The 27924-nt window shown below is 44.6% G+C and overlaps 1 protein-coding gene across 2 annotated transcripts in view; it reads right to left on the reverse strand.

Moving 5' to 3' along the window:
* p3h2 (prolyl 3-hydroxylase 2) overlaps positions 1–27924 on the reverse strand; it is a 171747-nt gene that overhangs the window by 32459 nt on the left and 111364 nt on the right. For both annotated transcript variants that reach the window (XM_048541785.2, XM_048541784.2), the window contains exons 2-8: positions 25926–26078; positions 25019–25208; positions 14525–14656; positions 11735–11877; positions 9612–9701; positions 4980–5032; positions 3954–4051 (exon numbers count right to left, since the gene is read on the reverse strand). In XM_048541785.2, coding sequence (XP_048397742.1) covers positions 3954–4051; positions 4980–5032; positions 9612–9701; positions 11735–11877; positions 14525–14656; positions 25019–25208; positions 25926–26078 — 859 coding nt within the window. The remainder of the gene's footprint in view (positions 1–3953; positions 4052–4979; positions 5033–9611; positions 9702–11734; positions 11878–14524; positions 14657–25018; positions 25209–25925; positions 26079–27924) is intronic.

Genomic DNA, 27924 nt, shown 5'->3' on the forward strand with positions numbered 1-27924 from the left:
GATGGGACTGAGGGGTATGGAGAGGAGGGGAGCGGATGGAATGGGATTGAAGGATAAGGAGAGGAGAGGAAAGGATGGGAATGGGATTGAGGGGTATGGAGAGGAGGGGAGTAGATGGGATGGGATTGAGGGAAATATAGAGGAAGGGGTTGGATAGGATGGGATTGAGGGATATGGACAGGAACGGAGTAGATGGGATGGGATTGAGGGGTATGGAGAGGAGGGGAGCAGATGGGATGGGTTGGAGGGATAAGGAGAGGAGGGGAGTGGGTGGGATGGAATAGAGGGAAATATAGAGGAAGGGGTTGCATGGGATGGGATTGAGGGATAAGGAGAGGAGGGGAATGGATGGGATGGGATTGAGGGGTTTGGAGAGGAGAGAAGCAGATAGGATGGGTTTGAGAGATAAGGAGAGGAGGGGAGTGGATGGGATGGGATTGAGCGATAAGGAGAGGAGGGGAGTGGATGGGAATGGGATTGAGGGATAAGGAGAGGAGGGGAAAGGATGGGAATGGGATTGAGGGGTATGGAGAAGAGGGGATGGATGGGATGGATCTGACGGATAAGGTAAGGAGGGGAGCGGATGGGATGGGATTGAGGGGTATAGAGAGGACGGGAGTGGATGGAATGGGATTGAAGGATAAGGAGAGGAGGGGAAAGGATGGGATGGGATTGAGGGATATGGAGAGGAACAGAGTGGATGGGATGGGATTGAGGGGTAAGGAGAGGAGGGGAGCATATGGGATGGGTTTGAGGGATAAGGAGAGGAGGACAGTGGATGGGATGGGATGGGATGGGATATGGGGATACGAAGAGGAACGGAGTGGATGGGATGGGATTGAGGGGTGTGGAGAGGCGTGGAGCGGATAGGATGGGTTTGAGGTATAAGGAGAGGAGAGGAGTGGATGGGATGGGATTGAGGGATATAAAGAGAGGAGGGGAGTGGATGGGATGGGTTTGAGAGATAAGGAGAGGAGGAGAATGGGTGGGATGGGATGGGGGATATGGAGAGGAACGGAATGGATGGGATGGGATTGACGGGTATGGAGAGGAGGGGAGTGGATGGGGATGGGATTGAGGGGTATGGAGAGGAGAGGAGCAGATAGGATGGGATTGCGTGTTATGGAGAGGAGGGGAGTGGATAAGATGAGGGGTATGGAGAGGCATGAAGCAGATAGGATGGGTTTGAGGGATAAGGAGAGGAGGGGAGTGGATGGGATGGGATTGAGGGATAAGGAGAGGAAGGGAGCGGATAGGGTGGGTTTGAGGGAAGAGGAGAGGAGGCGAGTGGATGGGATGAGATTGAGGGATATGGAGAGGAATGGGGTGGATGGGATGGGATTGAAGGATAAGGAGGAGTGGAGTGGATGGGATGGGATTGAGGGATAAGGAGGGGAGGGGAGTGGATAGGATGTGTTTGAGGAATAAGGAGAGGAGGGGAGTGGATGGGATGGGGTTGAGGGGTATGGAGAGGAAGGGAGGGGATGGGATGAGTTTGAGGGATAAGGAGAGGAGGGGAGCGGATGGGATGGGATTGAAAGATAAGGAGAGGAGGGGAGTGGATGGGATGGGATTGAGGGGTATGGAGAGGAGGGAAGTGGATGGGATGGGATTCAAGGATATGGAGAGGAAGGGAGTGGATGGGATGGGATAGGGGGATATGGAGTGGAGTGGAGTGGATGGGATGGGATTGAGGGATAAGGAGAGGAGGGGAGCAGATAGGATGGGATTGAGGGGTAAGGAGAGGCGGGGAGTGTACAGGATAGGATTGAGGGATATGGAGCGGAAGGGAGTGGATGGGATGGGATAGGGGATTATGGAGAGGAACGGAGTGTATGGGATGGGTTTGAGGGATATGGAGAGGAGGGGAGCGGATAGGATGGGTTTGAGGGGTGTATGGAGAGGAGGGGAGTGGATGGGATTGGATTGACAGGTATGGAGAGGAGGGGAGGTGATAGGATGGGTTTGAGGGATAAGGAGAGGAGGGGAGTGGATGGGATGGGATTGAGGGGTGTGGAGAGGAGGGGAGCGGATGGGATGGGATTGAGGGATAAAGAGATGAGGGGAGCGGATGGGATGAGATTGAGTGTAATGAAGAGGAGGGGAGCGGATAGGATGGGATTGAGGGGTAAGGAGAGGAGGGGAGTGGATGGAATGGGATTGAGGGGTGTGGAGAAGAGGGGAGTGGATGGGATGGGATTGAGGGGTGTGGAGAGGAAGGGAGTGGATGGGATGGGATAGGGGGATAAGGAGAGGAGGGGAGCGGATGGGATGGGATTGAGTGTTATGGAGAGGAGAGGAGCGGATAGGATGGGATTGAGGGGTGTGGAGAGGAGGGGAGTGGATAGGATGGGTTTGAGGGGTAATGAGAGGAGGGGAGTGGATGGGATGGGATTGAGTGGTATGGAGAGGAGGGGAGCGGGTAGGATGGGTTTGAGGGGTGTGGAGAGGAGAGGAGCGGATAGGATGGGATTGAGGGATATGGAGAGGAAGGGAGTGGATGGGATGGGATAGGGGGATATGGAGAGGTGGGGAGCGGATGGGATGGGATTGAGTGTTATGGAGAGGAGGGGAGCAGATAGGATGGGATTGAGGGATAAGGAGAGGCGGGGAGTGGATGGGATGGGATTGAGGGATATGGAGGGGAGGGGAGCGGATAGAATGGGTTTGAGGGGTAATGAGAGGAGGGGAGTGGATGGGATGGGATTGAGGGATATGGAGAGGCGTGAAGCAGATAGGATGGGTTTGAGGGATAAGGAGAGGAAGGGAGTGGATGGGATGGGATTGAGGGATAAGGAGAGGAAGGGAGCGGATAGGATGGGTTTGAGGGAAGAGGAGAGGAGGCGAGTGGATGGGATGGGATTGAGGGGTGTGGAGAGGAAGGGAGTGGATGGGATGGGATAGGGGGATAAGGAGAGGAGGGGAGCGGATGGGATGGGATTGAGTGTTATGGAGAGGAGGGGAGCGGATAGGATGGGTTTGGGGGATAAGGAGAGGAAGGGAGTGGATGGGATGGGTTTGAGGGATAAGGAGAGGAGGGGAGTGGATGGGATGGGATTGAGGGGTGTGGAGAGGAGGGGAGGTGATAGGATGGGTTTGAGGGATAAGGAGAGGAGGGGAGCGGATAGGACGGGATTGAGGGGTAAGGACAGGAGGGGAGTGGATGGGATGGGTTTGAGGGATAAGGAGAGGAGGGGAGTGGATGGGATGGGATTCAGGGGTATGGAGAGGAGGGGAGGCGATAAGATGGGTTTGAGGGATAAGGAGAGGAGGGGAGTGGATGGGATGGGATTGAGGGGTGTGGAGAGGAGGGGAGTGGATGGGATGGGTTTGAGGGATAAGGAGTGGAGGGGCGTGGATGGGATGGGATTGAGGTGTGTGGAGAGGAGGGGAGCTGATGGGATGGGATTGAGGGGTATGGAGAGGAGGGGAGTGGATAGGGTGGGATTGAGTGTTGTGGAGAGGAGGGGAGCGGATAAGATGTGATTGAAGGATAAGGAGAGGAGCGGAGCGGCTAGGATGGAATTGAGGGGTATGGAGAGGATGGGAATGGATGGGATGGGATTGGGGTGTATGGAGAGGAGGGGAACGGATAAGATGAGATCGAAGGGTAAGGAGAGGAGCGGAGCGGCTAGGATGGAATTGAGGGGTATGGAGAGGATGGGAATGGATGGGATGGGATTGGGGTGTATGGAGAGGAGGGGAGCGGATAAGATGAGATCGAAGGATAAGGAGAAGAGGGGAGCGGATAGGATGGGATTGAGGGGTATATAGAGGAAGGGGTTGGAGGTGGAGGTTGTCTAGAGGATGGCTCCATGAGAAGGAGACAAACTGCTCAGTCCCCAGTGGCTGTCAGTGAAATGGGGTTGTTTTTGGGTGAGAGATTCCTGGTCAGTGTCTCATCCATTCTCTCTCAGTAACAATATCAGTTCTCACTGGATTTATTCTCTTACCTTCTTGTCTTTGTTGCGGAACCTTTCTCTCCATCTTTCTCTTGTGGCTCATTGGCATTTCTGGCTCCTTCAAACTTCCCTCCTTCTCTGGCATCCACCTGTTGGTGGAAAGACAGGTTAGAATTAAAATCCCATCATCCTCTTCCGATCAATTGAGGCAGCACCTCATCTACACTTAGTCGAAACTCATCCAGTGAGGGAGTTATACCCCTCCATCTTTAAACCAACAGGAAAATCCTCAGCCAGAGGCCTGGTTGTCTAGGAAACGGGACCTTCCCGTCAGGATGAACTGGTATTTCAAGAACATCTTTAACATGATGCCAATGTTTCAGCCTCTTCCACAAGAGGGTAATCAGAGAAAATATGACCTCAACCCACAGAAAGAGTGGCTGGGGTTGGGGTCAAGGGAGAGGTGTGTCCAAGAGGAAGGTAGAGAGGTGGTGAGGTTTAGGGAGGGGTTTCTAAAGTTAAGGGAGCTGAGGGCACTAACAGCAGAATGACGGAAAGCAGGGAATTCTCAAAAGGCTACAGTTAGAGAAGTGCAGAGTTCTTGGAAGATCATAAGAGGTGACGGAGGTACAGAGAGAGACAGTGGAGGGAGTTGAAGATGAGGATGAGAATTTAAAATTAGGGTTGATGTTGGCCTCAGAACCAGTGAGCACAGTAAGTGTGCTGGGAAGTAACTAATTCATGGATATTTTCTACATCAACCTCTTCAGAGATGTTATTAAACATCTCAGGAGAAGATGGGATATGAACCATTGCTTCCTGACCAGGACCATCACAACACTTTTGAGCTCTCAAAATTATATTGTATGTAACTGCCATTTTTATTGCCTTCCCAAAGGGTGTTAACTGATAGAATGGATACATCTATGCAGATTGAGAAAGTGGACAAAAAAATCCAAACAAATGCAGAAGGGTACAATCTGGAATAGTGGGAAATTTAAGCCATTTCAATAAACTGTCACAGTTTGGGCAATATCTTTCGAAAACCACAAGAGGGGACTATCCCATAATTCCCACCTCTCAGGATGATCCTGATTTTCGTGTTTCACTCCAGAGACAGTCCAGTTAATCTAAAAAGCAGAAAACAAAGCCCACAAATTAATTTCTGTAGTAAAAAATAGCTATCAACATCTAAAATGAATGTATGTTGTCTGGAGGTCAACAATAATCAAGAAAAATAATTTTTGCCATTTCAGGGTGCTTTCTGCACAAGTCAAAAGGTGAAAAACAACAGAAAATCTTGTTCTTTGCCTCAGGAGAATGAGCAGGAACTGGAATGTTTTACATTTTAGCAGTCATTCCCAGGACAGGAATACTGTGGGGTTAGATACAGAATAAATCTCCCTCTACACTGCCCCCAACAAACATACCCTGTGCCATGGTTAAACAGTCTCCATATTGTTCCCACCAATGGCTCCTGGGGCAGATACAGCATACTAACATGACAATTACTTTCCTGGCCTCTCTTACACTGAATGCAGTCGGAGACAGTGCGGTAACTAATGTCGTATCAGAGAATCCAAGACTCCTCCATGGAGGATAATGTTATCAATACTGGGTGTTGTAGCCAAAGATCACAAGCAGATCAGTGCTGTAGGTACAGTTATTTACAACATGTACCAATGAGTTGGATGAGTAAAGTGAATGTACTGTTGACCAGGTGACACTAAAAGAGATGGGAAGGCAAGTGGTAAGGATGACACCAAAGTGCCTGCAGAGGGCTATGGCCAGGTTGAGGGAATGAGGTTATGCACATGGCAAGAAGAACAGAGGAGCTGAATAGTATTTCAACAGAGAAAAAACTGCAAGAAGCTGCAGCACAGAGGGATTTAGAAGTCCTTGTGCATAAATTACAAAGAGCTAGAATAAAAGTTCAGTGGGTCATAGGGAAGGTAATACAATATTGGCCATTACTTCAAAAAGAATGGAGTAGAAAAATAGAGAAGGCTTGCTAAAACTACAAGAGCATTCATCAGACAACATCTGGAATTCTGCAAGCAGATTGACCCCGATCCAAGAAAAGATGAACTGGCATTGGAGGAAGTTCAGAGAAGGTTCACTAAGTTGATCCTGTATATGGACAAGCTGCCTTATGAGGGGAGGTTGAGTAGGTTGAGTCTATACTCAGTTGAGTTTCTAGGAATGAGAGGAGACCTTAATTGAATGGCACCTAAATTGGTTGTGTTATAGTAGTGAGGACGATGTTCTCAGGCTATTGTCTGACACAGATCGGCTAGTAAACAGGGTAGAGCAATAACAGATGGTGCTTGGATAATAGTGTGGAGCTGGAGGAACACAGCAGACTAGGCAGCACCTAATGGGCAGGAAAGCTGATGTTTTGGGTCAGGACCCTTCTTCAGAAGCTGAAATGTCAACTTTCCTGCTTCTCTGATGCTGCCTGGCCTGCTGTGTTCCTCCAGCTCCACACTGTATTATCTCTGACTCCTGTATCTGCAGGTCTTACTATCTCTGAGCAGCTGGTACGTAATCTTGATAAGGTCAAGGTTAATCTAAAGAGATTCTACAAGTACATTAACAGCAAAAGAGCAACTAGAGAGAAAATAGGGCCTCTTAAATACTCTATATGTTGTCTATGCATTGAACCTCAGGAGATAGAACAAATACTAAATTAATATTTTGCATTAGTTTTTATTGTCGAGAAAGAAATGGAGGCCAGAGAACTTGGGGAAATATACATTGATGGTTTGAAAACATTACAGAAGAGGAAGTGCTGGAGGTCGTTGAAAACATTAGGTGGATAAATCTCTGGGAACTGATCAAGATTACCACAAGACGTTGTGGGAAGTTAGGGAGGAAATTATGGGGCCACTTGCAGAAATATTTGTATCAGCTATAACCACGGGTGAGGTGCCAGAAGATTGAAGGTGTCTAATGTTGTGCCTTTATTTAAGAAAGGCTGTAAGGAGAAGACAGGGAACTATAGACTGGTGAGTCTAACATCAATGGTGGGTAAGTTGTTGGAGGTGATTCTGTAGGATAGGATTTGCATGGATTTGGAGAGACAAGGAATGATTAAGAATAGTCAGCATGGCTTTTGGGCGAGGGAAATCGGGTCTCATAAACTTGACTGTGGTTTTTTTGAGGAAGTGACCAAACGGATTAATGAAGGCAGAGTGGTAGACATTGCTTACAAAAGTCCATGTAAAGTCTTTAACAAGGATCCACATTGTAGACTAATTAGTAAAGTTAGATCATGTGGAATTCAGTGAGAGTTTGCCAATTGGACACAAAATTGACTTGACAGGAGGGGGCAAAGGGTGTGGGGGAGGGTTGTTTATCGGTTGGGGGCCTGTTACCAGCAGCATCCCATAGGGGCCAGTTCTGGGTCCACTTCTGTTTGTCATTTCTATGAATGATTTGGATGAGAATTTAAGGGATGTGGTTAGTAAATTTGTGGATGACACCAACATTGGTGGTATAGTGGACAATGAAGAAAGTTATCCAAGATAACAAGGAGGTTTTGATCATTTGGGTTACTGGGCTGAGGAGTGGCAGATGGAGTTTAATTTGAATAAATGTGAGGAATTGCACTTACAGGGTCAATGTGGAAAGGTCATCTTCACCTGATGGAGAGTCTACAAGCACATGCAGCATCTCTGAGTAGGAAGTTGTCCTTTCAAGACAACGATGAGGAAGAATTTCTTCTCTCAAAAGGACAGTGAATCTGTGACTATCAAGGGTCATTAAGTATATTCAAGATGAGATTGATTTTTAATCAATCAGTATCAGGGAATCAGTAAGGGAACCATCGCTGCTTCAGAAGTCCCTGAAACAATTATTCAAACTGGCGTGCCATTCAAACATTTCACTCTAAGTCCAGCCCATTTGAAATAATTAGGAACTTCTACTCCTTTTTTTTGGGTGCCGAGTATTTGTAATAACTCACAGGGCATAATCTCTGAACAATCTGAACAGGATTTTGTCTCCGGTTCTCTTGATGGAGCAGTTTAGAGCGATCGTGATGCAGGAGACCACTGTGAGGATGTGGCAATCTCACTGGTCAATTATCTACAACTCAAATGGTCTGGGCTCAATGCAAAGCATGTCAGAGTTTCTCAGGGATAGAGACTTAGGGATGATAACATTATGTGATCCTAAAAAAAGTAGAAGGTTTAACTAGCCAGAATGTCAATCCTGCACAAGCTCTGAAGGCATCTTTTCAGCTTCAAGCTTGACTCAATCAGTGAAATTCAAACCTGCCTCAGATACTCAACCAATTACACCCAAACCAACAAAGGACGCATCATCTCACACCCAAGACACATTGAAAAAAGGTGATAAAAAGCTAGCAAGCACAAAAATAAAAAGCACGGAATGAAACAATATGTTGGTAAATGAAGAAATGTGTCAAGCAAAGTACACTTGTTTTGTTAGTATTTTTAAAATTGGCTTTCTTATTGCCCGTGTGTATGAACAAAATGAGATTGATCAAGACTGACCACGTGCATTTGGAAATTATTGGTGGATTGTTGGTGTCAGCAAACAGCGAGGAGTGTAAATTATAGGGATAACACAGTGTGGAGCTGGAGGAGCACAGCAGGCCAGGCAGCATCAGAGAAGCAGGAAAACTGACGTTTCAGGTCGGGACCCTTCTTCAGATCCATTTCTGAAGGGTCATAACCCGAAATGTAAACTTTCCTGCTCCTCTGAAGCTGCCTGGCCTGCTGTCATCCTCCAGCTCCACACTGTGTTATCTCTGACTCCAGCATCGGCAGTTCTTGCTATCTCTCAGGAATGTGAAATGCTGTAATTCAAGACTATCACCACATTATGGCAGCAACATCCACAAGATAGCTAATACAATACTTAGTTGAAACATACCCAGTGCATGTACAGCACAGGGTTAGATACAGAGTATATATTCCTTGTCACTTTTCCCGTCAAACGCTCCCAAAGCAGGTACAGCATGGGGTTAGATACAGAGTAAATCTCCCCATACGCTGTCCCCATCAAACATTCCCAGGAGAGGTACAGCACAGGGTCAAAAACAGATTAAGTCTTCCTCTACACTGTACCCATCCAACACTTAAGAGAATAAAAATGGATGACAATATCAGGTCACAATCTCATTGAATTGTGCAGCAAGATTGAGGAGCTGAGTGACCTATTCCAGCTCCAAATCTCTCAGCTTAATATATCAAGAATAAGGACTTTTCAATTATCAAATACACAGTCACTTGGTAAGATTGGCCAAGGCGCTGCCATGGAGAAAATCATGGAGAATTTCCAGTTTCATGAGGTCCATTGGGGCACCTGCAGAAGGTGTAAGGTTTGAGCTTTCACCTTTTGTTTGCAGAGAGCAGGTCCCAGTGAATGGATGCATAGTGCGTCTGACAAATGTGAAGAAACCACATTATAAGCTCAACTGATGATGTTGAGTTGATTATTTCTTTAACACCCAGTGAAAACCGAGTCACGTCTGTATGATGGATTTTCAGAGTTTCCACAGCCCCATTGTTAATCACGTGCTCCAAATCAACCGGCCAATTCTATATGAAGACTGGGACAATGGCAAAATAGGAAAATGAATTATGCCGGTTGTAAGTGACATTTGGTAAAGGTCAGAGCTGAACACACTGACTATTTCAATCCCACAGCTGCCAATCAGATGAAGTCTAAAACACATACTGGATCCATGTAGATGATTCCCAGCTCACTGCCGACTGACTGAAGAAGCTCCTTCTCCAATTGATAGCGATCCATGAACCAAACCAGATCCTGCAAACAGCACAGACACAGAGACTCCATGAAATACTTCCAAAACCTCCCAACCGCTCCAGCCTGCGATCAATCTGCTTCAGTTTTTAGCACTCAATTCACTTCAACACTATTCCAAAGGCCTGAATACATAATCCAAGCTGACTCCACCTTTACAGTACAGAGGGGGTGCCGCACTGTCAGACAATTAGTACTGAGACAGCACTGCAATGACAGAGGAATTGCGGTGCTGTCAGAAGTGTCATATTTCTGAAGAGCCTGCATCCCAAGCCCTGTCAGTTCTCTCAGTTGCAGATCGATGATAAAGTTGGAAAAGCAAGCTGGCATCTCTCAATGTTCCCAGCCAATACGTATCCCTCAGTCAACATCAATAAAATAATTTCTATTACGAACTATAGATTTCTTTGGGATCTTGCTGTGCAAAAAAAATGGTTGCCACAATCCAACAGTGAGTACAGCTTTTTGCAAATGGACAGTTGCTTGAGGACTCACTGAAGTACGTGAAAGGTGCTAGAGTAATGCAGGTTTGTCTTCAACACTTCCTGAACTTTGCTTCAGCGATGAAGTGGGTGTATTGAGGGAGGGTCAAGTGGTTTTGGGGTTATGTTAGGATTCGGTTCGATTCCAGTCATTTACAGTTTGTAAATTTTCAATTAATTTATAAAAACGGAAGACTAAATATACCTCAAATAATAAGCTGGTGCATGTAAAAGTGACCATGAAAGTAGCAGGTTATCAAAATAAATCCCATCTGGTTTAGCGATGCCCATTAGAGAGGGAAAGGTGCTGTTCTTACCCATTCTGGCTTCTCTTTGCCTCCAGTCCCACACCAACGTAATTTACTCTGAACTGTCCCCGATATAACCCAGGAAACAATCAGTTGCTTCAAGCAGATAAACCCTCAAAGGTGACAAGGAACGGGCAATAAATACAGAGATTACAGACACATATCGATAGATTAAGTGTGAGGGTAAAGATGTGGCAAATGATGCATAATGCCGGAAAATATATAATTATCCATTTTGGGAGGAAGTCTGAAGGGGAAAAAAAAGCACATTGTGAAAATGAGATTTCAGAGCTCAGAGGTTGAGAGAGATCTAGGTGCACTGCTTCATGAACCACAAGGCAGGTACAGCAAGTAATTAGGAAAGCTAATGGAATTTTACCCTTTATTCAGAGGAGAATTGAACACAAAAGTGGGGAAGTTTGATTTCAGCTATTCAGTGCCCTAGTGAGACAACATCTGAAGGATGGACACAGTATTGGTTACCTTGAGCAATAAATGCTGTAAATGTGACAGTTCAGAGAAGGTTTACTGGACTAATACCTGGAAAAGGGTGGATTGTCTTATGAGGAAAGGTTGGAAGGGCAGGCTTGTATCCGCTGGAGTTTCGAACAGTAGGAGATAACTTGATAGAAACATTGAACATCCTAAGGGGTTTTGACTTGTTAGATCTGGAAAGGATGTTTCCTCTTGGAAAGTTGTTGTTTAAGAGTAAGGACTGTCCATTTAAGATAACGATGAGGAGAATTTTTTTTCCTGTCAGAAAGTGTTGAGTATGTTTGCAAAGTTCTTTCTGAAAAGCTGCTCTATGCAATGTCCTTGAAGCCAGAGGCGATAGATTTGTGCGAAGCAGGGGGTGAAAGGTTATCTGCAGAAACTGGCCATGTGGGGTAATGAGATGAGCTGGGGTCTTTGTGAGACAGGTTTAAGGGAGTGAGCAGTCTATTCCTGCTCCTAATTTACATATCCATACCATGTGATGCCCACATCCCGAGAATTACTAAAAAAGATCTTCTAGGAGGGAGCCTTTGCATTAGTTTGGACATAGAACCTTAACTATCCAAGTGCTAAAGACAACAGATCACAGTGAAAATGCTGACAGCTCCCTCAGCAGCCTCGCAGCTGGGACAAGATCAAACCCGCCTCCCTTCAGGAAGCTGAATACAAGGTCCTGGACCTGGAAAATGTGAGAACACAGGCCCCAGGTTAGAGGCTGAAGGCAGGTCGTCTCCCATTGGTAATAACTCACTTGGCGGGGAGTGATCTGATCCATATCCACCTGACCCTGCAGCACACTCTGGTAATATTCCAGGTTCTCCAGCATATCTTCATCTGTCGGTCGAATCAGCAAGTAGGATTTTGTGGCTTCCAAAGCCTTCTCATAATTTCCAACTGCAGAGAGATAACCAGATGGTGGAGGGGTGGGAGGAGACAGCGAGCAAAAGAAAACGAGCAAGAGCATGAGAGGGGCAGAGAGGCAGAGACAGAGAGATAGCACGAGAGGGGCAGAGGCAGAGACAGAGAGACAGCATGAGGGGGCAGAGAGGCAGAGACAGAGAGATAGCACGAGAGGGGCAGAGAGGCAGAGACAGAGAGACAGCACGAGAGGGGCAGAGAGGCAGAGACAGAGAGATAGCATGAGGGGGCAGAGAGGCAGAGACAGAGAGACAGCACGAGAGGGGCAGAGGCAGAGACAGAGAGACAGCATGAGGGGGCAGAGAGGCAGAGACAGAGAGATAGCACGAGAGGGGCAGAGAGGCAGAGACAGAGAGACAGCACGAGAGGGGCAGAGAGGCAGAGACAGAGAGACAGCACGAGAGGGGCAGAGAGGCAGAGATAGAGAGACAGCACGAGAGGGGCAGAGAGGCAGAGATAGAGAAATAGCACGAGAGGGGCAGAGAGGCAGAGACAGAGAGACAGCACGAGAGGGGCAGAGAGGCAGAGACAGAGAGACAGCACGAGAGGGGCAGAGAGGCAGAGGCAGAGACAGAGAGACAGCACGGGAGGGGCAGAGAGGCAGAGACAGAGACAGAGAGCCCAAAGAGGGCCAGAGAGGCAGAGACAGAGAGACAGCACGAGAGGGGCAGAGAGGCAGAGGCAGAGACAGAGAGACAGCACGGGAGGGGCAGAGAGGCAGAGACAGAGACAGAGAGCCCAAAGAGGGCCAGAGAGGCAGAGACAGAGAGACAGCACAAGAGGGGCAGAGAGGCAGAGACAGAGACAGAGAGACAGCATGGGAGGGGCAGAGAGGCAGAGGCAGAGACAGAGATAAAGACAGAGACAGAGAGCCCAAAGAGGGCCAGAGAGGCAGAGACAGATGGACAGTCCGAGAAGGGGCAGAAAGAGACCGTGAGAGAGGGGAGGGCAGACAGATAGAAGAGAGAGGCAGACAGAGAGAAGAGAGGGCAGAGGGGGCAGGGAAAGAGAGAAGGCAGGGAAAGAACGCAGAGCACGAGAGGGTGGACAGAGAGAGAGGACAGGGGCAGGGAGAGACAGAGGGCAGAGAGAGAAAGAGGGAGAGACGGGGGTCAGAGAAAGAGAGGGGTCAGAGAAAGAGAGACAGAAGGCAGAGAAAGAGAATGACAGAGAGACAGGGTGGCAGAGAAAGAGAGAGAGAGGACAGAGAGAGGGCAGAGAAAGAGAGAGAGGGGTTGCAGGGAGAGAGAGGGGGAGAGAGAGAGAGAGAATTGGGGAAAAAGGAAAGAAAGAAACAGGGAAAGAGTGATGCAACATCCATGAAAACACAACTAACTTATTAAACTGAAAGGAAGGAATTCCCAGAACACCATTGGAACTAAAATTGCTAGCCAAGATTTAATATTTTAACAAGTGAAACATATTTCAAATAAAAAGCCAATTTTCACTAAAAATAATGGATATTACGACAATATGCCTCATGTACTTACAAGCACTAACAACTAAAGGAAGATCCAGTAAAAATTACAAAAGCAGATTAATTAGTTATTTGTCTGTCACTGGAACATAACATTGTTGAGAGAATGATGTACCTGAACCAATGAAGTGTCCTCAAAGAGCACTGTGGTCCTCAAAAGGTTTGAGACAGAATAGAAATGCAAATATACATAAATCCAACAGGGCTCATACAACTTTCCAAGCCTTATGCTTTTTAAAACCATTGGCTAAATGCCTGACTTTACAATCTGCTATACAATTTGATCTATTTTGTTAGCCAACTCAGCAAAGCTCTGGATTATAAATGATCATAGAATCCGGACAGTATGGAAACAGCCCCTTCAGCCCAACAAGCCTACACCAACCCTCAGACGTCCCACCCAGACCCATCCCCCTAATCTACATCTCCCTGAACACTACGGGCAATTTAGCATGGCCAATCCACCTAACCTGCGTACCTTTGGACTTTGGGGAGAAACCCTCACAGACACGGGGAGAATGTGCAAACTCCACACAGACAGTCGCCCGATGGTGGAATTGAACCCGAGTTCCTGGTGCTGTGAAGCAGCAGTGTTAACCACTGAGCCACTGTGCTGCCCAAATAAAATAAATAAAAGCTAAATACTGCAAATGCTGGAGATCTGAAATAAAACAGAAAGTACTTAGCAGGTCCAGCAACATCTGTGTAGACAGAAACAGAGTTACCGTGTCGAGTAAGATATGGACCACTTTTGGACTCAGTGTTAGCTCTGATTGCCACGCAAGAGAAACTCAGCACTTATTGTTTGCATTATGCCTGGAACTGTGGTGGAGACTGTTCAATTGTGGTGGAGATGTTGAAGAGGACATTAGATGCAGATATTATATGGACAGAAATAATCTGAAAAGACTGACAGTAGGTAATGATGCTCATTTGAAGAGCTGGTGTAGACATAATGGACCAAATGGCTTTTTTCTATGCAGAACAACTTCTGCAACAATTCCACAATTGTGTTTCAAAAGATTGAACCAGAACTGATACATTTTTAAGTAAATACATGTTAAGGTGAGAATCCACATCAGAACAAAATGGTCCTAAGCCTGAAGCTGGACCTTGTATATTCCATTGATTAGCAATGCAGCTCACCCTTGTGGTAAGAATACTGTAGGAAGTCATAGTGCATGGGTAGGTAGTTCTCGATGGGAGAAAGGCGGCCCGCTCGTGTTGCCAACTCTCTCACGCAGTCATGTTCACACTGGAGGACCTGAACATAATGATCTGGGAAGGGAAGAATCACATAACAAAATGATAGCACACAGTCCACAAAGATAAGTCCACTTGCTGAACTTCAGAGAATGGGTTATACCATCAAACTGCTACTGCACTAGAAACGATTAATTCCTTACTCACATCCTGCTGGTTCTTTGTTACATTCTAGATGCCATTCAGGACAGGTTTATGCTTTACTTTCCTCTCCTTGTTTTTCACCTCATTTCTGAATGTCCTTATCTTCTTCTCTCTCTCTCTGCATCTTTATCAAGGTTCAGATCCACCCCACTCTCTTGGAGATGATTAAAATGTAACCAATTTGTGTGGATGGCACTCTCATCACAGAACTTTCTGGGCTCCAATTCCCCATCCAGGGACCTGGGCCTACTATCCAGCTAGGCACACTCATGCCATGCCAAGTGGGTGCTGTGTGCCAAAAGTGGCAAAAGAAACGAGGCCCCATAGGTAATAGCCCACAGCACTGGTCAGTAAAGAACAATCTATCATCTTTCTGTTTTTGTCACCTCAGCTGACCCTTTCTGGTAGCTAAGGGTCCCTGGTCAGAGTGAGGGGAACTTTCTCTGAGTGAGACAGAGGGAACTGAGTAAACCTATGATTCGTCCTAAACTCTACCACAGCTAACCTTCTTGTTTTCCATTGTCTACTTGTGACTCTTATCCGATGAACTATGCTAAGGGGCAGTAAGGAAGTGGATGAAAGAATGAAACTGGTTGAAAGAAAATTTAAAACATGACTTTGAACAATTGACACTTTAATCTTCATCTAATCATGTTTATATTCAAGTCAATTGTGATGTTAGATCCTCCCAGCACTAGGGGACTGTGACTAACACGCCAATGCCAATATGTAGGAGTCCCAGCTGGAAACCTTGCGTGGAGCGAAAACAGCAATGATCACTCGGGAAACGAGGGAGCAGCCGTACTTAGAGGGATAATTTTATGAATGGGATGAATAGTTGACTTAATAAATGGCCAGTGCCAGATTCATGTTCAGCATTATTACACAATGGAACTTCCTAGTGCCCATTCTGTACACTGCTGAGTTTGGGAAGTAACATACGATAACACTTAAGACTTTTTTTAAATTTAAATAACCAGGTGGCTAAATGTTAAATAGAATCCACAAATCACTTATGTCATTCCTGGCACAATCTGGTTTGTTTGGGATCCCAATGATGTGACTGAGGCATTTCCACATTCCATAGTTATTAGTAACTCTATGACGAGACAGTCTGACCCAGCTGGATGAGACAACATCAGACAGATACTCTTTAACCTTGTCTGGCAGTAAAGAAAAGCTTTGGTACCCTGATAGCTAGCTCCCTAATCTATCATAGACCCACAACAGCTGATACTGAAAGTGGCAGAATAACTCTCTTCAATTAAACCACTGCAATTTTAGCCCACTGTGTTTTCAGCTTACATCTTCTCCAGTGCATCCTTTCACACTTCCCCATAGTGAACCCTATTAACTATGCTTTCCTCCATTTTGACATTCTGTCTGCATGTGACCCTATAAACATCATTATCTACCATTAAGAAAGGAACAGGAAGATGGAGAGAAAGTGGGGAGGATTCAAAGGGAAGGATGTTGTTCTCAGAAGTGATAGAGAACAATCCTTCAAAGGAGAGGAGAGAAAACAGATTTTGAGGAATTATGTCAGGAGAGATGAACCTTTGGAATGATTACAGAAGCATATATCTCCTTTGCCTGAACCATCTTCTAGTCTATGTAAGGAAGCAGCTCGATAATTCAACTCCATTTTGCAAAGCAGCTTGAATTAACAGGAGTCAACTGCGTTCTGGCAAGTCAACATCAAGTGTTGTCACATGGTTTCTGTTTGTTTTTCCATCATAAACAATTTGGATCAGATTGTTTGACATACTGCAGTCAGAGATCTACAGCTGGAATTTAGAAAATTATAACTTCCCTGAAAATACGCCTTATGTCATGACCTCATAATTAAGAGATGTCAGCAAAAGGAAATTAAGAAGCTAGTAAGCCCACTGTTCATTTTATTCTGAAGACACAGGCTTTATTGGTTACTAAATTAGTACATTACGGGTAGAGGATAGAAGCATTAATTTACTTTCTAAAAATACCAAAGTGAAGATATTATAAAGAATGGTGGGACAGTGGTAAAGTTTGCAAAATGCAACGTGTAAGCTGGCTAGTCCAGGGCAAGCAGAATTGCACTAACTGTTTGCGGCTCCCAGAGATCCGGCTCAGTGTGACTGAGCTGCAAACTCTGTGGCACATTAGAGAGTGGGTCATGGTCGATGTAATAAATTACAGAGGAAGAGGCAAGACAGCAAAGTAGGAATAAGGGTTATAACAACCAGAGAGAGACAGGAAGGGACAAACTGTACAACTGTATCAGCATATCAGCAGATAAGGCTAGGTACTGCTAAAATGGTAACAAGACAGAGTTAACACAGTGTAGAGCTGGAGGAACACAGAAAGCCATTCAGCATCAGAGGAACAGGAAAGCTAACATTTTGGGTTGGGACCCTGTTCTTAATAGTTCTCACAAGACAGAATTAATGGCTCAGCATTGGAAGATACGGCACATTCATAACATGAAGAATGAATTGACAGTTCAAATAAAAATAAACATGTATGATCTGACAGCCATTACACAGACATGGCTACAACACAGCCTGGATCTGAATATTCAAGGGCACATGATATTTTAGAAGGACAGGCAGCTGGGAATAGGTGGAGGAATAACTCTGTTGATAGAGGGTGACATTAATATAATGGACAAAAGTTACTTTAGTTCTAAAAATCAGGAGACAGTCAGTTTTCATTGAGATGATAAACAGTAAAGGGAAGAAGTCACCTTTGGGAGTACTTTGCAGGCCAACAGTAGCCACAGGGCAAGATAGAATATTCAGAAATAAATTACAGGGGCTAGTGAGAAAGGCATGGCAATAATCATGGGTAATTTTAATCTCCATGTAGAATGGAAAAATCTGATTGACAATGGCAGCCTAGAAGGTGAGTTTATAAAGTGCTCTTGGAATGGTTTCTTAGAGTGACGCATTCTAGGGACATGCAGAGAGCAGGCTATACCTGACAATATTTAAAGAAACGGGATTAAAGTATTGGCCTCATAATAAAATGCCACTAGGTCATAACATGACCATTTTTTTTGCATTTAGTTTACTGAATTCAAAGTGGGGACCAAGACTGATATTGAAATTTACAAACACTGCATTTAAGAGCTAGCTAAGGTGAATTGGGAATTGGGTTCAGGAATATTTCCGGAGAAATGGAGTGGCAGAAACCCAAGAAGATATTTCATCACTCAGCAGAGATGCATTCTGGTGAAATTCGAGGGCACACCGTTGGTAGCAAACTATGGAAAAGAAAATTATAAAATTTTGTGAAGATTAGTAGCAGATTTGAAGATTGGATAGAACATTAAAAACCAAAACAAAATAATGAGGGAGAAATTATAGTATGACAGAAAGCTAGCAAGAAATATGAAGACTAATATTTAAAGAACGAAAGAGATATGTTGATCCCTGAGAGAATCTAGGAAATTAATAATGGAAAATACAGAAATGGGGGATAAATTTAACAGATACTTTCTGGCTGTCTTGATTGTACAAATTGTTGTAAATAATATCGCAGAAAATATTGTAAATCAAGAGATAGAAGGGAGGGAGGAACTTAAACAAGTAAATCACTAGAGGAAGAATAATGAGAAAATTACCACAAGTTAAAACTGACATGCCCCCGGGTCCTTAATGTGCATAATGCCAGGGTCTTAAAAGAAGTCACTGCCAAGATAGTGAATAGATAGGTTTTAATTTTACAAGGACGTTTTTCTCTACAGAATAGAATATTGCTGAGGCCACATCTGGAGCATTGTGTACACTGCTGGTCAGTTTATTTACAAAAGTACAGAACAGCATTAGAAGACATTTAGAGGAAATTTGCTTGATTTATTCCTCGAATTAAGAGAAGGTGGGGAATCTTATGAGGAAAAGGTGGAACACCTGGACTCAATCATTCAAGTTAAAAATATGTGGATGATCTTACAGAAACATAAAAGATCCTGAGGGGCAATAACAGAAGTTGGTGGAAAAGCTCAGCAGCTCTGGCAGCATCTGTGAAGAAAATATCAAGAATTAATGTTTTAACCTGAAATCTTTTCTTCACATTTGCTGCCAGACCTGTTGAGCTTTTCCACCAACTTCTGTTTCTGTTCCTGTTTTACAGCATCTGCAATTTGTTTGTTTTTTGTAAAGATCCTGAGGGCTTTGGTGGGGGAGGTTAGAACTAAGGGATATAGTTTAAAAATATAGGGTCTTCCATTTAAGATGGACATGAGAAGGATTTTATCTTCTTTCAGAAGATCTAGAATCTGTAGAGTTCTACAGAGACCAATGGGAGACAGGGTCATTGAGTATTTTTATGGCAGGAATTCAGAGGTTCCTGATTAACTTATAACTCTTGCAATCGGTGGTAGGCAGGATAGTAGAATGGAAGTCCCAGTCAGATTAGTTATGATCATAGGGAATGGGGGAGCAGCCTTTGACTTGGCCTAGTCCTGTTCCTCATTTGTATGTTTCTGTGTGAGGTCCCTGTGATGGCATTGATTGGTTCCTGACTAATTGATACCCACTGTATAAGGGAATCCTGATCAAGTGAAACCCAGTGCAGGTGAGTGAGATGACGGTACACAATCTACAAACAAGTTTGCTAATTCATTATGTGGATTTTACAAAGTGAGTGAACAGGACAAGGTGGTCATGATAGTGAACCTGGGCTACAGTGCGGTCAAACAAACATGGCATGCAGAGACAGGAAATATAAACTGGGAGAAAAGGGGAGTTGGGAAAAGGCAAAAAGGAGACTAGTGGAACTGATACATGGGTTACACCTTGATCTGGAGGAGCAGGTAATGGTGTCTTGCTTATTGCCTTTTGCCACTGCTAAAGTGATTACTTTCATTATATTGATATGGAATCAGTAAAATGATCAGACAATGATGAAGGAATTTTCCTTCCATGGGCATGGCCCTATGCACACTTACTCCGGGTACCTGAGGGAGTTTATTACCTGAGGTGTGTCCACTCTCTAAAGTAAAGTGGTGATCAACAGACACCAGCAAATCTTTTAGCTCCTGTAGCCAATTACAGGACTAAGCAGTTCTAGGCCAGTCATGCAACAAGAAGGAAAAATGCAGCCTCCACCATAAGGAAACATGATGGTCCAGTAGTATTATCATTAACCTATTAATCCAGATACCTAGGCAATGTTCTAGGGGCCTGGGTTCGAATACAAACATGGCAGATGGTGGAATTTGAATACAATAAAAATCTGGAATCAGGAGCGTAATGATGACCATGAAATCATCGTCGATTGTCAGGGAAAAACCATCTCGTTCACAAATGTCCTTCCTGGTCCGGCCTACATGTGACTCCAGATCCACAGCAATGTGGTTGACACTTAGCTACCCTTGGGGATGAGCAGTAAGCGCTGACCTGGCCAGCGAAGACCACATCAAATGCATTACAAAGAAAGACTCAGAGTACCCCAACTTCAGGCTGAGTGTGCCAAGCTTACCTTAACAGTAGTGGGGGATTCAATAGCATTGCAGACATTGTACACACTGACATTTTGTAACCATGTCAATCTGCCAGCATTTCAATTGGCACTGGGATCAGGAATGGGCGCAAGCATGTTTTGAAAATCCCATACCCAGAAGGTGACACTGGAGCATGCAGATTTCAGAACACAACCCAACTTCCAGGAGCAGAGCAGATTGATCCTGATGGGGTGAAGTGCAGCGGGAGTAGAATCCAGAGACGGAGATCTGGATAGGACTTTGTGACTTAAAATGTGATGTAGGATCGTGTGCTCAAGTACCAGGTTGAGAGGCTGAGTGAGTAATATCTGAAGGGAGGTAGAGAGTAATGTCCTTACTTTTGTCATTTATGGTTTGTTAGGAATAGAGGGTGAGGGGGAGGGGGAGGGATCTGATTTGGTGAGAATAGGGTAAGTTTAAGTAACTCATTCCTCATTGAGTAATCTAGTTGATTATTTGTGACTGATGAGGTTCACAATGGTAGGGAAACTCAGCCCTGGGAATGTTCCTCCTGTAATATGTGGGAAATCAGGGACACCTTCAGTATCCATGGTGACTGTGCATACAGGATGTGTATTCAGCTGCAGCTTCTGATTGGCTGTAGATGCCATGGAAAGCATGTTTAGTGAGCTGGTCACATCATAAGTAAGGGTTACATAGGAAGAAAAACATTGGGTAACGACCATAAAGACTAGTAAGTATGGTTCGGCCACATCTGGAGTATTGTGTCCAGTTCAGGTCACCTCATTACAGGAAAGATGTCAAAGTGTTGGAAAAGGTGCAGAGGAGATTTACCAGGATGTTGCCTGGAATGAAGGGAAGGTCTTACCAGGAAAGGTTGAGAGTGCTAGAGCTTTTCTCTTTCGAACAACAAAGGATGAGAGGTGACTTGATGCTGGTGTATAAAATGCTCAGAGGTATAGATTGAGTGGACAGCCAGAGACTTTTTTCCTAGGTTGGAGGTAGCGATTACGAGGGAGCGTAGTTTTAAAGTGCATGGAGGAAGATATAGGGGAGACGTCAGGGGTAGGTTCTTTACTCAGAGAGTGGTAGGGGTGTGGAATGCATTGCCGGAGAGGATAGTGGAGTCGGCCTCATTAGGAGCATTTAAGCTGCTATTAGATAGGCATATGGATGATAGTATAAAGTAGTGTTGGAGGTTAGATAGACCTTAAGTTTATGGTAAAAGTTCAGCACAGCACTGTGAGCTGAAGTGCCTGTACTGTGCTGTACTGTTCTATGTTCTATGCTCAATATTCTATGCTCTATGTTCTAAGTATGGGCAGGCTGGGCAGGCAGTGCAGGAGTCCCTCTTAGGAGAAAGCAACAGCAACAGCCAGGTCAGTTGCAGCACACTTTTATACAAGACAGAGGACCTGGTATGGGTGAGCAGTACTAACAGGGGATTCATGCTCAGGGGCACTGATAGGATGGTATGTTGCCTCCCTGCTACCAGGGTCAAAGATGTCTTTGAACAGGCACAGGATATTCTGAATGGGCACAGTGAGCAGCCAGAGGCCATGGTCCATATTGGTACTAACTATGTAGGCAGGAAGAGAGATGAGATCCTGCAAGAGGGAATTTAGGGAGATAAGCAGGAATTTGAAAAACACAACCTCTAGGGTTGTAACCTCCCTGCACCCCATGCTGGTGAGGCCAAAAATAGGAAGATAATTCAGAGCTGGTGTAGGAGGGAAGGCCTCAAGTATCTGAATTGTTGGGATCTCTTCCAGGGCAAGGGGGACTAGTGCAAGTAGGATAGATTGCACCTAAACTGGAGGGGCACCAATATCCTGACAGGGAAGTTTGCTATGCACGCAGGAGTATTTAAACTATTGTGGCAAAGGGCTGGGAAATGGAATGATTGAGGAGAAGGTCAACGTTAAAGCCATTAAGTCTCATAGGAAGAACAGGCAAGGCTAGGTTAATGAACACGGTGGAACTGGTAGCATTATTCTAATGAAAGAAGTATCACAGGTGAAGCAGATGAGCTCAGAGTGTGGATTAGTACATGGAACTACAGTGTTGTAGCCATTACAGAAACTTGGTTGAGAGAAGGTCAAGACTGGCAGCTCAATATTCCAGGGTTTCGGTGTTTCAGGTGAGAAAGAGAGGGGTGTAAAAGAAGCGGGGGAGATTCTTTACTGATTAAGGAGACTTTCACAGCTGTACTAATAGAGGACATCTTGGAGGAGTCATCCAGCAAGGTAGTATGGATAGAACTCAGGAATAAGAAAGCTGCAATCACCACAATGGGGTTATACCATAGGCCGCCCAATAACCAGCGAGAGATAGAGGAACAGATATGTAAGCTGGTCATGGAAATATGTTGTTGTAGTGGGCAATTTTAACTTCCCTAACATTGGCTGGGGCTCCCTTGCTGCCAGGAGCTTAGACAGGACAGAATTTGTTGGGTGCATTCATGAAGATTTCTTGAAACAACGTGTAGGTAATTCATCAGGGAAAGGCCAATCTAGACTTTGTATTGGGGAATGAAGTTTCAGTGGGGAAATATTTTGTGAACGGTGATCTTAATTCAGTCAGCTTTAAAATAGTGATTGATAAAGTCAAGACTGATCCTCAGGTGAAAGTGCTGAATTAGGGGAAGGCTAGCTACAACAGAGTTAGAAAGGACCTGGAGAAATTACATTGGAGTGGCTATCTGAGGTGAAATCCATATCTGATATGGGGGATTCTTTTAATGAACAGATGATCAGAGTTCAGAACTAGTATGTTCCTATCAGGATGAGAGGTAAGGATGGCAAGATTCAGGAATTAGTTTCTTAGAATCCCTACAGTGTGGAAACAGGCCATTTGACACAGCAAGCCCACACCAACCCTCACAGCATCCCACCCAGGCCCAACCCTCTAGAACTCATCTAATCTACACATGCTTGGACTGAGAGAGAAAACCCATGCAAACACGGGGAGAATGTGCAAACTCCACACAGACAGTCGCCCGAGGGTGGTATTAAACCCAGGTCCCTGGCGCTGTGAGGCAGCAGTGCTAACCACTGAGCCACCGTGCCACCCCAATCTTGGAATGACAAGAGATATTGAAAGTTTAGTCAAAAAGAGAAAGGAAGCATATGTAAGGTTTAGGAAACTGGACGGTGGTAGGTGCCTGGAACATGCTGCCAGGGGAGATGGTTAAAGCAGATATGTGAGCCAAGTTTAAGATGAATGTAAACAGATGCATAAGTCATTTGGACCGGAAGCTGGTGAGATGTCAATGTGATAACATCCCATTAATTTCTATGCTTCTATAAATTAAATTTTTTTATCTGCATTTGATTCCTATGCAGAGACTTTAATTTAAAGAAGTAAACTCTTTTCTCTACCTACACATAGGTATGCAGGCATTGCCCTGAAGCTTCCTGCCCAGCTAGGAATTCAGTGTAAAGCTTTTGTAACTCCTTAACTTCTCACACATCGGCATGCAGACACTGTCTTAAGCTTCCTGACTGAATTAAAATTAGAATCAAACTGTTTCAAATAGGGTTACGTGGGGAAAATTTGTAAAGGTGTGGAACCTCTAAAGCATGTAACTTCTGTTGCTGGCAAAGGGGCCAGGGCACTGACTTTGTTCTAGCCAGACACACTGGCAACTTGAAATCACAATCTGTCCCGGACAACAACTCGAAATCGCCTCCTGCCATTAGCAGCTACTTCACTAGCAATCGATACCATACCCTGGTCTTTTATGTTCTTGATGCAATACTTGTTCGCTATCCTGTCTTTGTCTGCTGTAGTAATTGTTTCATGAATCATGTCTTTTGTAAATTGTGAAATTGTTTTTTGTATCATGTCTTCTGTAAAGTATAAAAAGCGGGGACTGTCTGCTGCTCGGGGAGAATTACTTGCGAGACTCTGCACTCTGTGCCGGGTTGAGTACAGTGATTCTCCACAGCTTGTACTTGCTTGGTAATAAAAGGATTTGTGTTTTTCTAAACAGGTCAGTGTCTTGTTATTGCAGCAAGTCCGTGAGGGTCTCCGAAAAAGGAACCTGACATTGGCAGGTGGGATTAGTTTAGAATGGCATCATGGTCTGCAGAAACATGGTGGGCCAAAGGGCCTGTTGCTGTCCTGTACTGTTATATGTTTCAAAGGGAGGGTGAGAGGAGGAAATCAGGGAACTGGCTTGGCTGCACTTACTGGCACATTGATCTCTTTGAAGAGCTTCTTAACAAACTGAGATGTGAGGGAATTCTCAGTCACAAAAACCAGTAAAACTGAATAGTTTGGTGCATGTCAGTACAGACCTGTCAGGTTCAATGTGAACAGAAGTTAAAGTTTCTTTCATTGGGGGAAAACAAAAAAAAAATTCACAGGAGTTGGAAGATGTTGCAGCAGATCGTGCAGTTTATCTTCCACCTCCTGCTCCAGTTACACTGCAAGGCCCTTCAAGCAGCTGTCCCTGTCATGTGGAAGGCTTCAACAGACCACAGTCTTTCTGGTACCTGGTACCTGCCCTTACTCCTCATGCTCCTATCTCCTGCAATCACTCAATACTGAGCTCATCTCTGGCCTGTGTAGGCTATTTACATTTAAAGAGTACATCATGGGATCAATGTCGATGTGGATCAGGGTCAGGGCCCAGAAATATCTGCACTTCAGATTCAAACTCAAAATCAAAGTCCAATATTCAATAAATAATAAATTGAGTATAATTGGTTCAGAGATAACCGGACACCCTCAAAAGGTGCTCGATAAATGCAAGTCATTTTGAGACATTCAGAATGCTGTACCTGCGATAAGCGCATAAAGATGAGAACTCTTTGTTGGGTAATTGTTACCATCAAACTTTTGTGGTCCTTGGCAAAGTGCACGACACTCAGTCTCAGCAACCCAGTACTGAGTCAGTGCCTCTTCAAATGAATCAATAGCTAAGGCATATTGTTCTTCATCGTAATGTTTCAAACCAGTACTGAAGGCTGCCTGAAAACAAATGAGACAAGATTGAGCATTTGTCCAGTGAAACAACTCAAAATCAAATTACTAATCAACAAAGGATGTTCAAAATCTCCAAAAACAGCAAACTGTTCTTTTAAAAGGAAAACAATGTTTTAAAAATATATTTCTGCAGAAGGGTCCTGACCCGAAACGTCACGCTTTCCTGCCTCTCTGATGCTGCTTGGCCTGCTGTGTTCATCCAGCTTCACATCGTGTTATCTCAGATTCTCCAGCGTCGGCAGTTCCTACTATCTCTTTCTAAAAAGATATTCCGCTTTAGTTGTGTCCCCACCAGTACTATACCCCAGTGTTATACAATGATAGACCCATCCCCACCAGTACTATACCCCAGTGTTATACAATGATAGACCCATCCCCACCAGTACTATACCCCAGTGTTATACAATGATAGGCCCATCCCCACCAGTACTATATCCCAGTGTTATACAATGATAGGCCCATCCCCACCAGTACTATATCCCAGTGTTATACAATGATAGGCCCATCCCCACCAGTACTGTACCAGAGTGTTACAGTGACAGATCTGTCCCTCTAAGTGGTGCACCCTAATATTCCCTGCACAGTTCAATTGCTAAAACAGAACTGCCAATCAACTAGCTGTTTAATTTCACTATAATTTCAATATATTTCCCTGAAATTCCAGTCTCATAGCTTGTGCACACTCTGAATTTCTCCCTTTACCATGTATGGCCTCAAATCCCGATCGATGAAGTGAGATTCCTTCACTCCCTCCATTAGCTTGTATTGTTCCAGACTCTGTCGCATTTCCATGTGCTCAGGATTCGCCTGGAAAAATGTGTGAGCTGCTGCAGCTGCTTTATCCAATTCATTGAGCTAGAAACAAGCATTACAGACATTACCAGCTGTGTTAATAAAGCCTCTCATTGTGTAGCTGAAAGCATATCAGGATTGACATTTTAACACACACTGCAGCTTACATACTTCTGTCTGCTATTTCTCACCTAACTTGCCTGTTAATATATTTAAAACAAGCCTTTTATATCAGACTAAGCTTGTACATCAACCCCAGTGGGGAGACAGTAACATGACCACCAGTCAAAAGGTGCAGCATCAAGTCCCTTCCCTCGGCACCGCATTTATTGATTATCATTGGCTCTCGTCCACCAACAGCCTACAGAACACAAGAAACTGCAGCAGAAATAAACCATTCAGCCCTTAAAACCTGCTCAATCATTCAAAAAGGTCACGGTTGAAGATACATACAGCTGGGGAAAATGTGGAGATACAATACAAATGAAAGGGTACATCTCTAAAGGGGGTGTAGGAACAAAGAGATCTGGGTTTTCTACATACAAAAATCATTATAGTTGGCAGGACAGGTGGAGAATTTCATAAATAAAGCATCCAGTACTCTGGAGTAAAAACAGAAATTGCTGGAAAATCTCAACAGTTCTGGCAGCAACTGTGGAAAGAAATCAGAGTTAACATTTCCGGTCTAGTTAACCTCCCTCAGTATCCTGGGTTTCAATAATAGGGGCATGGAGAACAGGAGCAATGAGATTACATGTTATATAAGACTATACTCCAGCTATGTTCATTTCTGGGCGCTGCTCTTAATGAAGGTTGTGAACGGTTGAGAGAGACATATTTCATGAGTAGTCCCAGGGGTGAAGAACTAACGTGGCAGGGGGTTTGGGAACCAAATGAGGAAGTTAGTGGACAGTAAGGAGGTAGTAACTAAAGCCTGTAAGGAACTAGGTAATGAAGTCACTGTGACTAAGGGGAAGAGTAGGCAGAGAGTAGATGATGAACGCAAAGAGTCACAGCTGTACTGAAAGAGGCACATTGGGGGACTCGAGCAGTGAGACAATGTGGGCAGAGCTCAGAAATAGGAAGGATATGGTAATAATGTTGGGGCTATTCTACAGACCTCCCAACAGTGAGTGTAAGATACAGGTACAAACATATAGACAGATTATGGAACAGTGTGGGAGCAACAGGGTCGTGATAGAGGGAGATTTTAATTTTCCTGACATTGACTGGGATTCACTTAGTGTCAGGGGTTTAGATGGAGAAGAATTTGTAAGGACCATCCAGGAGGGTTTTATAGAGCAGTCTATAAATAGTCCAACTCAGGAAGGGCCATACTGGACTTAGTGTTGGGGAATGAGCCTGACCAGGTGGTTGAAGTTTCAATAGGGGATTAATTTGGGAACAGTGATCACAATTCCATAAGTTTTACAATACTCAAGGACCAAGACATGAATGGTCCTAAAGGAAGAGGGCTAAATTGGGGGAAGGCCAACTCTAGCAAAATTTGGTAGGAGCTGGGGAATGTGGATATGTGGGAGGCTTTTAAAGAGAGATTGATTAGAGTACAGGGCAGATACATCCCTGTGAAAATGAGAGATAGAAAGGGTAAGATTAGGGAATCATGGGTGACAGGTGAAATTGTGTGATTAGCAAAGAGGAAAAAGGAAACATACATAAGGTCTAGGTGACTGAAAACAGACGAAGCTTTGGAAGAATATCAGGAAAGTAGTACCAATCTGAAACGAGGAATTAAGAGAGCTAAAGGGATCATGAAATATCTTTAGCAAACAAGGTTAAGGAAAATCTTAAAGCCTTTTATTCGTACGTAAGGAGCATGATGGTAACTAGAGAAAGGTTGACCCAAGGACAAAAGAGGGAAGTTATGCGAGGAGTCAGAGAAAATGAG

This window comes from Stegostoma tigrinum, chromosome 14 (assembly GCF_030684315.1).
Source record: "Stegostoma tigrinum isolate sSteTig4 chromosome 14, sSteTig4.hap1, whole genome shotgun sequence".
NCBI lineage: Eukaryota > Metazoa > Chordata > Chondrichthyes > Orectolobiformes > Stegostomatidae > Stegostoma > Stegostoma tigrinum.